The sequence below is a fragment of the Scyliorhinus canicula genome, chromosome 3 (genome assembly GCF_902713615.1).
Source record: "Scyliorhinus canicula chromosome 3, sScyCan1.1, whole genome shotgun sequence".
NCBI classification, from domain to species: domain Eukaryota; kingdom Metazoa; phylum Chordata; class Chondrichthyes; order Carcharhiniformes; family Scyliorhinidae; genus Scyliorhinus; species Scyliorhinus canicula.
The window spans coordinates 270,594,576-270,604,822 of record NC_052148.1 but is presented as its reverse complement, the minus strand read 5'-3'; the positions used below and the strand labels follow the sequence as shown (position 1 = coordinate 270,604,822).

Genomic DNA, 10,247 nt, shown 5'->3' with positions numbered 1-10,247 from the left:
AACCGTCATACAAAGTAAATATCTGTAAAGAAATATTAGCATTAACGTAAGACTTTTCACAACTGCAGAATGTACCGCAGAAAGTGTTTTTCAGCCAGTGAAGGGCTTGACGTATAGTCACTGCTGTTAATGCAGGAAATGCAGTGTCAGTTTGCACAGAGCAAGCTCCCACAAACAGCAATATAATAATGACCAGGTAATCGGTTCTGATACTGTTGACTGAGAGATGTAGAATTTTGGTCGAAGCACCAGTGATACCGTAGTGATATGGGAATTTTTACATCCACCTGCTTCAATATTGGAACAGTGACTTCTCACTGATCAAATACATTCCGAAGTAGATATTTCCCCATTTGCTAACATTACTCAATTAATGGCTCAAATATAAGATTCTGCATCAGACTTCCCAGATTGTAGGGCAATAAGTCACAAAAAGCTCATTTGCTGAAATTTTTCTTTAACTAACCTCTTCCTCTGTGCCAGCGTTGGCACATGAGATGATCGTCAAGTCTTGAGCAACCGGAGCCGCAGACCTGACAGACTGGGGCGGGGGGGGGGGGGGGGGGGGGGGGTGGAGCAGTGTATCTAAAAATGTTCCGGACATTGGAAAATTCAGGAAAAGCAAGTGCAAGGATCACACTTAACTTTCTCGGTTATGTAATATATAGAGACCATCTAAACATTAAAATGGGAAAGTGGATAAAAGAAGACTTGGCATGCTACTTCTATCAGAATGTGATCCTTGCTCTATGCAATATATGAAAGGGTTGCTGACACTAAACTTTGATGCAATCTTTTTTTGTGTATTCAATAATTTTCAATGGAATTGACCGTTTTACCAATCTGGACCTTTCATTTTCTGAAATATTGGCAATTAAAGCTGATTTTCAGGAATGCAGGCCCTTTTTTAATATATAAAATAATGATGTTAACAAATCTGGAGTAATCAGCTGGGTAATTTAAATTAAATTAACCAAATTGATCTGCAATTTGAAAAAATAAATAAAATGCTAGTGTTAGCAATGGTGACCATTAAAAACCCATCTGGTTCATTGACATTGTTTAGGGAAGGAAATTGGCCACCCTTACACAGTCTGACCTGTATATAACTCCACTCCCACACAAACTCTTGACTTGCCCTCTGAAACGGCCTAGGAACCTGCACAGTTGTTGAGAAGGTGCCTCACCACCACTTTCCTAATGGTCAATAAATGCTGGCCTAACCAACAACATCCATATTCTGTGAATTACGTTTCTGAAAATGAATGATCCTTTCTTTGTCATGCTCTCGCCCCAAGAACAAATTACTTCAGAAACGTGAGTAACAAACATTGATACCCTGGTCAGCTTGGATTGAATTTCCCCCTTTCGGAAATGGAAAACCATTTAAGGTGACCTAATAACAGCTCTCAAGATTATGAAGCCTGATCAAGATAAATAGTTCACTATAGTGAAGTGTTCAAAAGCAGGTGGTCACAAATTGGGAAATAAAAAGGGGAGAGCCAAAATGGAATGGGAAATTCCATTGAAGCAGGTGGTATCATGAGGGATAATAAGTTTTTTTTTCGATGGAGGCTGTAGGCGCATCCAAAATTGTAGAGTGATAATTACTGATTAGAATCTTTAATCCATTGCTAAGCATCTTTCTAAATGGAATTAAGAATGATGGGCTTGCTGAGCCTAAAATTAGAGCATTCTCTGAAAACTTCTTTAATTTTTTGGACTGTAGTGAATGCAATGTGATTTAAATTACATTTTTAGGATATAGTCATCGTACAAGTAGGTAGGGATCGGAACTACATTTCCATTGTAGGTCATAGTACAAGTAGGGATTATAACTACATTTACACTGTAAAGTTTCAGTCTTGTTCCTCGGAAGTTCTCCTTTAAAATGACTGCTTTTTCTCTCAGTGGTAGAATATATACTTGGACAAATTGGTGATCCAGCCCAGCGAAGGTGTACAATATAATCTGACACATCAATGCTTCATTTACCTCCAAAAAAATTTACTGATATCTCTGCACGTTCATCCGTTGCAAACTCTTTCAAGGGGGTTTGCCTCTGTTTTAAGTTTTGGATAAATCAGTCATACTGTGGCACAACTTCCCATCCAGTATGGGTGAAGACAGCACATTGAATATTCTTGAGGATCCAAGAGTTTTTGGCTTTTTGTGACTTTTACATTGTGGACTGTTGCGAGCAGAGGAAAATGGCCTCGTCTCTTCCAGCATTTTGAGGTCTCTATCTCTATCTGAATTATTAGAAGTTGGAACAAATGTGATGAATACAAGATAATATTCTTAACGCAACCCTAGATTTCTAGAACATAAATCATACATACAGTACAGCGCGATCTAAAAGCATTGAACCCCTGGCAAGTCTGATATAGGCGAAACACACAGCCTTAATTGGCTTCTATTAAATGTAATCTTTTGGAGAAGGTTGCTGCAATATCTCTAGTGTTTTCTGATCACAAACTGGGTGATATCCCTATTAAGCATAGCCGGTCACGCCCGGGTTATTTTTAATAGAAGAGCGAGAACTGAGGTGTATGCAAGGGTCTGATAGGGAAGGCGAGAGGAAAACTGTTCCCACTTGTTGAGGAGTCCAACACTTGGAGTGGTAAATATAAGATGGCTATGAATAAATTCAATAAAGAGAGTGATTATAGAATGTGGAACTGGCTATCGTGGAGTAGGTGAGATGAATAGCATTGGATGTATTTAGGGGGAAGCTGATCAGGACATGCAGAATAAATGAATAGAGGAATATGCAAATCGAGTGAGACGAGGACGAGTGGGAGGAGTCACATGAAGCTGGATTGGACGTGTTGGGCCAAATGTAGTGGGGATCTGGAACTCGCTGCCTGAAAAGGTGATAGAGGCAGAAAGTCTCACCACATTTAAAAGATACTTGGAGGTCTCCTTGAAGAGCTGGGCCCTGCAGGGCTGCAGATGAAGATGGGAGTCGGCTGGATAGTTCTTCATGAACTACATAACAAGGACTCTATGGGCTGAATATACTCCTGTGTAGTAGTAGCACGTTGCTGGCACCTTTAAAGAGCAGCGAGTGAGACATCACATGCCCCCCCCCCCCCCCCCCCCCCCAGTGGGAGGAAGTCTAAAGATGTACAGGTTAGGTGGATTGGCCATGTATAATTTCCCCTTAGTGTCCAGGTATAGGGTGAGTGGGGGGGGGGGGGGGGGGGGGTGGATCTAGGCAGGATGCCCTTTCAGAGGGTCAGTGCAGACTCGATGGACCTCCTCCTGCACTGTAGCGATTCTATGAAGACCCACTGCTGAGAGCTGCCAGCAATCTGATAGCCAGGAACCAAGTCTAGCTGTCCCAGCATTGACAAAACGCAGAAGTGAATGCTTCTGGGACTGCTAGCAGACCTGGGGAAGAAGTGTAATGGCTCTTGGACTAAGGTAACTCCTGTCTTTTAGGGAGGGAAGAGATTAGGCACCTGGGGGGGGGGGTTGGAGGAACCAGTTTGGGAGGTCAAGCAGGGAGACATCTTGGGGGGGGGGGGGGGGGTTCCCCAGATAAATACAAGGTAGCCCCCCAAAAGATGGACCTCCCTGAAAAGGTTGACTCCCCACTCTCACCGGCTTGCCCACACCAACTGCCCTGTGGCGTGGGCAAGCGGCTTTATTCAGGCCAATTGGCTTTCTAAGAAGCTCAGTTGCCCATTGATTATTTTTTGTTCAAAATGGCAAGCAGTCACTGGCCACCTCCCCCCGATTGTGTTTTGGGGGCCGGATTGGGGATGGGGTGGGAAGGTGGTGGACAGTAACATTTCCTCACAGTTTTGTAAATCGAAAATTGATAAGTTCCCGTCCGGGATCCTAACAAGTGCTTGGAGGTGCCTACTGTGGATTGTCCAAGCCTCCACAGCCTATCAGACCGTTGGAATCACTGCTTCCTGGTAAACCATGACCTTTCAGATCCTAGTCCTCAAATACTCTTTCCTTTCGTTGGCTGAATGCTAAGCTGGTACTGGAGTCGATGATGAATGTTGTGTATATCTGCTTCCATTCCGAAATATGGAAAATGGTCTATGTTTTCCAGGATCTCGGCATTGACCTTAATTGGTGGGGAGGTGTTTCACTGGAGGAGCTTGTTTGAGGAGGACCGTAGTTTTTTGCATGTTTAGTGTAAGGCCCATTTAGTGAAAGGGAACACACAAAGCTAATCCTGTAAACACCACCTGACCTGCTCGTGGCAAAGTCTGCAAATCACACTTTGGACATATCAGCCATTTCAAAACACATCAAACAGGAGTGGAAGCAAATCATCCACACTCCCAAGGGATTGCCTCAGAAGGTGGAGGTCAATTAGATGGAGAGTGGCTGGAATCCCAGTGACTCCTTTTTAATAACTCCAATATAAATCACAGATCTACATAAAAACTGTTCCTGAAAAGGGTTTACTAATACCACTTTTGCAGTCCTAGATAACATGGGAAAATATTTAGAATTAGAACGTCTTACAGATCAGAGGGGTCCTTTTCACTCATTGTCTCTATGCTAGAGCTTTGAAAGGGTTATTCAATTGTTGCCACGCCTTTTGCTCTTTCCCCACGGGCTTGCCTGCTCGCTAATCCTTCTAACCCTATCAGCCAACGTTTAGATCTTTTTATCCTTTATTTTTTTTTAAATTTAGAGTACCCAATCCATTTTTTCCAATTAAGGGCCAATTTAGCATGTCCAATCCACCTACCCTGCACATCTTTGGGCTGTGGAGGCGAAACCCACGCAAACACGGGGAGAATGTGCAAACTCCACACGGACAGTGATCCAGAGCCGGGATCGAACCTGGGACCTCGGCGCTGTGAGGCAGCAGTGCTAACCACTGCTCCACCATGCTGCCCCTTTTTATCCTTTATTAACTAAAGTTGATTTACTGACTTATCTTGCACTATTATAGCTATGATGTGGAGATGCCAGCGTTGGACTGGGATGAGCACTGTAAGAAGTCTTACAACACCAGGTTAAAGTCCAACATGTTTGTTTCAAACAGCTTTCGGAGCACTGCTCCTTCCTCAGGTAAATGTCTTACAGATCAGAGGGGTCTGATCCTGAGGAAGGAGCAGTGCTCCGAAAGCTAGTGTTTGAAACAAACATGTTGGACTTTAACCTGGTGTTGTAAGACTTCTTACTATTATAGCTGACCTTAAGTAACCCCATATTTAGTCCAATTAATAAAGCAAAAGAAAATATTGTTCGACTGTTGGTTTCGTAACCTATACCTGGTTCTTTCTCTGAGATCGAGTCCAGTTTTTGACATTGTGACCTGTGAAACAAAAATGACAAATTTCAGCTCTAATCATTAAACTCTAATCATTACAAACCTATAATCAGTATCCATCCTTCTCATAATCTATATACAACTTGGAACAAACAACGGGCCAGTTCAGAGGTATATGTTTGTACGGTTGGATTTACTACTTTTGTTCCAATTTTAAGCATGGTTAGACTATATATTTTTTTTTTTCTAACATGTTTTAAGTTTAATGAAAATGCAAGGTAGTCTGTGCACCTCCAATAAAACTCTTCTAATAGGACAATCACTAACGGTGCCACACCCCCGGGGGGGGGGGGGGGGGGGGGGGGGCACGGGACAGGACACCAGATTGAAGGTAATTTGCAAAAGTAAGTGCAGGAGTGCTTTTGAATTTCAAGATTGTCTCTTTCCCTGATTGACCATAAGGAACCCAGACTGTTAACAATTGGGAACAATTTCAAACATGGAAGATGATTTAAGAATGAGCTCAGTCAAAGCTTTCCAAACATAGCAATAAATAGGAAGTGGTTGGCTACATTGATATTGGGATCAGAGTAATTTGGGGTTCACTATTTTGTATCTATGAAGCATCTTGCGGACAGCACGGTGGCGCAGTGGGTTAGCTCTGCTGCCTCACGGCACCGAGGTCCCAGGTTCGATCCCGGCTCTGGATCACTGTCCGTGTGGAGTTTGCACATTCTCCCCGTGTTTGCGTGGGTTTCGCCCCCACAACCCAAAGATGTGCAGGGTAGGTGGATTGGCCACGCTAAATTGCCCCTTAATTGGAAAAAATGAATTGGGTACTCTAAAAAAATTTTTAAATGAAGCATCTTGCACTAGCTTTCAGTAACTCACTAAGGCTCCTTCGACATCACCTCCAAACACTGTACTCTATCCTCTCTAGATCTCTCCTATGCACTCTACTCCAGCCTTCACTCTCTGCCCCAGAAGCCGGAGAGTCAGTGCTTTATATAGTAATGCATCTAGCTCCATCTTGTGGTTAATTGTAACATGCCATTAACTCTTTGTATACTGAACATTTTGATAATGTCACACACTGGAGTTTAGAAGGGTTAGAAGTGACTTGATTGAAGCATTTAAGAACGATCCTGAGGGGATGTGGAGAGGATGTTTCCTCATGTCCGAGAATCTAGAACTAGGGGAGGTCACTGTTTTAAAAAAGGGCTTTGTTCCTTTCAAATGGAAATGGGGAGAGGTTGTGAGTCTCTGGAACTCACTTCCTCAAAAGGTGGAGGAAACGGAGATTTTAAATATTTTTAAAGCAAAAGTGAATAAATCCTTGGTAAGCAAGGGGGTGATAAGTTATTGGAAGGAGGCAGAGTGCAGATTTGAGGTTACTGACGATCAGCTATGGTGGCAGGACAGGTTGGAGGGGCTGAATGGCCTACTCCTGCTCCTTGATGGTATTTACAAGGCCCAACAAACAGGGTAAAATAAAGACAAGACAACCTGGGTCTTTTTTGCAATATTAATTGGGGTATAAATATTGGGCTAGACTATTCAGAACATCTTCAAAATAGTGCCATGTGATCCTTTACATCTACCTGAGAAGACAGGCAAAGACTTGGTTTAATGTCTCATCTGTTAAACGGCACCTCAGACAGTGAAGCACTCCCTCGATACTGTGCTATTGAGTGTCAGCCTGGATTCTGTGCTCAAATATCTGAGGCGGGGCGTGAACCCACAACCTTGTGACATGGGGGGTAAGTATGAGCCGAGACTAACACCCTGACCATAGTGACCAACAGAAACCCTGTTCAATCAATGGGGAGGCAGTGGCACATGATATTGTCACTGGACTAGTAATCCAGGAACCCCACGGGATAAGGTGAAATTTGAATGCAATAGAAATCTGCAATTAAAACTAATGATGACCATGAAACTATTGTTTTAAAAATAAATTTAGAGGGCCCAATTCTTTTTTTCCAAATAAGGGGCAGTTTAGCGTGGCCAATTCACCTACCCTGCACATCCTTGGGAGTGAGACCCATGCAGACATGGGGAGGATGTGCAAACCCCACACGGACAGTGACCCAGAGCCGGGATCGAACCCAGGTCCCCAGTGCCGTGGGGCAGCAGTGCCAGCCAGTGAGCCACCGTGCTGCCCTGACCATTGTCGTAAAAACCCATCTGGTTCATAAATGTCCTTCAGGAAATCTGCCGTCCTTACCCGGTCTGGCCTACATGTGACTCCAGACCCACACAGCGATGAGGTTGACTTTTAACTGCCCCCCCACTGAAATGCCCGAACGAGCCACTCGGCTCAAGGGCAATTAGGGATGGGCAACAAGTGCTGACCCAGCCCAGTGACCCCCACATCCCAAGTACGAATTTTTAAAATGTTGAAAAATCGACAAAAACAGAAGTAGAAAAATACCGAAAACATTTCTTGGGCGAAAATAAGATACCAAATATAGGGGGGGGGTGGGTGACAAACCTGGCTCGACGCCTCTCACAGGCAGACTTTGCTCGGAACATCGCCGTGTCTGCACCTTCGGTTAGTTGACGCGAAGTTAACCTTTCTTTCGTCGCTGCGCAGGTTGGACTGCCGAACCTCATATTGGCCACAGCCATACGAAGCAAGTCCAACACCATGTCTTTTTCTAAACCAGGACGAAACACAGGGTGAGGACAAGCACAACCAGCAGAAAGCCACCCTCCACCTTTTCAAATGGACTTTTAAACAGGTCGGCCTCAAGTACTGCGGAGCGGGGAAATAAAACCGGCGGCAGCAACTGTATTCCTGCAACCATGTCTGGAAGATTACAACAATGTACGTTAATGTAGCGCCTTTAATGTATTCAGACACCCCCAAGGTATTCCACAGGGGCGTTTTAGGTCAAGTTAGACACCGAGGCCTTAATCCTCCCGTCTGCCTGTCCTAAATTTTCTTGTCCTGCCCACCGCAGGAGTGGTCGTGGGCGGGCCAGATAATTTGACAGACCAGCAATAGCTCCGCTGGCTTCGGGCAGAAATTTCTGGTCCTGCCCAACCCCCCCCCCGAAGTTATATAGGTGATATGAGTAGAGGGGGCCAAAGGCTTGATTAGACAGATATATTTTAAGGAGCACAATGATAATAATATTTATTATTGTCACAAGTAGGCTTACATTGGCACTGCAATGAAGTTACTGTGAACATCCCCTAGTCGCCACATTCCGGCGCCTGTTCGGGTACACAGAGGGAGAATTCAGAATGTCCAATTCACCTAACAGCACGTCCTTCAGGACCTGTGGGAGGAAACCGGAGCACCCGGAGGAGACCCACACAGACACGGGGAGAACGTGCAGACTCCACACAGACAGTGACCCAAGCTAGGAATCGAACCTGGGACCCTGGAGCTGTGAAGCAGCAGTGCTAACCACTGTGCTACCATAAAGAAAGAGAGTAGGAGCGATTTAAGGAGGAAATTTCGGAGCTGCGTGCCCAAGGCGCGACCACCACTGAGGAACGATTATAACACATGAGTGCAGGGGCAGCACGGTGGCCTAGTGGTTAGCACAACCACCTCACGGCGCTGAGGTCCCAGGTTCGATCCCGGCTCTGGGTCACTGTCCGTGTGGAGTTTGTACATTCTCCCCGTGTCTGCGTGGGTTTCACCCCCACAACCCAAAAATGTGCAGAGTAGGTGGATTGGCCATGCTAAATTGCCCCTTAATTGGAAAAAATAATTGGGTAATCTAAATTTATAAAAAAAAAAAAAAAAAAAATAACACATGAGTGCTGTCTGGGAGTGTAATCAGACAAAACGTTTGCAACAAGCCAAAACAGGAAATAATAGGACAGGTGATCAGACGCTTGGTGAAGGAGGTAGCTTTTTCAGTCGCATGTGAAGGAGGGGGAAGAGAGATGGAAAGGTTTGGGGACGGAGTTCCTGTGTTTAGGGTGCAGGAAGGTGAAGGCACAGCCGCGAACAGTAGGCCGAAGGACTGCTTTATCCTGGGTGGTATCAAGCTCCATGAGTATCAAGCTGCACCCATCTAGGCCAGTGGAGAGAAGGCCATCACACGGCTGGAAGGAGAGAAAATTAGGGAGAAGATGGGTTAATTCTCAAAGGAAAAGAGCCAGGAGACACGGTGTTGAGTTAAGACAAACGATCGAGCCTCTGGTCACTGAGGTCCGTCTGACAACAATTGTTTAATTTTAAAAAGCAGTGCCCAGAATTCCTGCAGACCATTTCTTTTTTGTTTTAATTTAAAAGTGCCCAATTATTTTTTTCCAATTAAGGGGCAATTTAGCGTGGCCAATCCACCTACCCTACAGATCTATGGGTTGTGGGGGCGAAACCCATGCAGAATGTGCAAACTCCACACAGACAGCTAGAGAGTCACAGACAGACTCTCGGCGGTTGTGGCAAGGACTAAACAACATAACGGGCTACAAAGCGAAGCCGAGCAGTATCTCTGGCAGCAGCGCACCCCTCCCCGATGAACTTCATGCATTCTATGCTCGGTTCGAGCAGGTAACCAACAATCCGCTGTTGAGTGCCCCAGCAGCCCATAATTCACCCATATCCACCATCACAGCTTCCGAAGTCAGATCGGCCTTCCTGAAAGTGAACCCACGGAAGGCGATGGGCCCGGACGGGATCCCTGGTCGTGCACTCAGAGCCTGCGAATACCAGCTGGCAGAGGTATTCACAGACATCTTTAACCTATCCCTACTCCACTCCGAGGTCCCCACCTGCTTCAAGAAGACCACCATCATATCAGTACCAAAGAAGAACCAGGCAAAGTGCCTCAATGACTACCGCCCGGTGGCCCTGACGTCAGTTGTAATAAAGTGCTTCGAGAGGCTGATCATGAAGCGCATCACCTCCATACTCCCGGAACGCCTTGACCCACTTCAATTCGCATACCGTCGCAACCGGTCCACATCAGACGCCATTTCCCTGGCCTTACACTCATCCCTAGAGCATCTCGAAAACAAGGACTCCTAC

The 10,247-nt window shown here is 45.2% G+C and overlaps 1 protein-coding gene across 5 annotated transcripts in view; it reads right to left on the bottom strand.

Annotated features, from left to right (window-relative positions):
- Window positions 1-606: 606 nt before the first annotated feature.
- LOC119963527 (protein TBATA-like) overlaps window positions 607-10,247 on the bottom strand; it is an 86,241-nt gene continuing 76,600 nt past the window's right edge. For 3 of the 5 annotated variants that reach the window (XM_038792796.1, XM_038792797.1, XM_038792795.1), the window contains exons 8-10: window positions 7,746-7,911; window positions 5,253-5,296; window positions 614-2,252 (exon numbers count right to left, since the gene is read on the bottom strand). In XM_038792796.1, coding sequence (XP_038648724.1) covers window positions 2,068-2,252; window positions 5,253-5,296; window positions 7,746-7,911 — 395 coding nt within the window. In that variant the 3' untranslated portion in view covers window positions 614-2,067. Of the gene's footprint in view, window positions 2,253-5,252; window positions 5,297-7,745; window positions 7,912-10,247 lie in introns of all 5 variants that reach the window. The other 2 variants (XM_038792798.1, XM_038792794.1) reach the window with 2 other exon arrangements.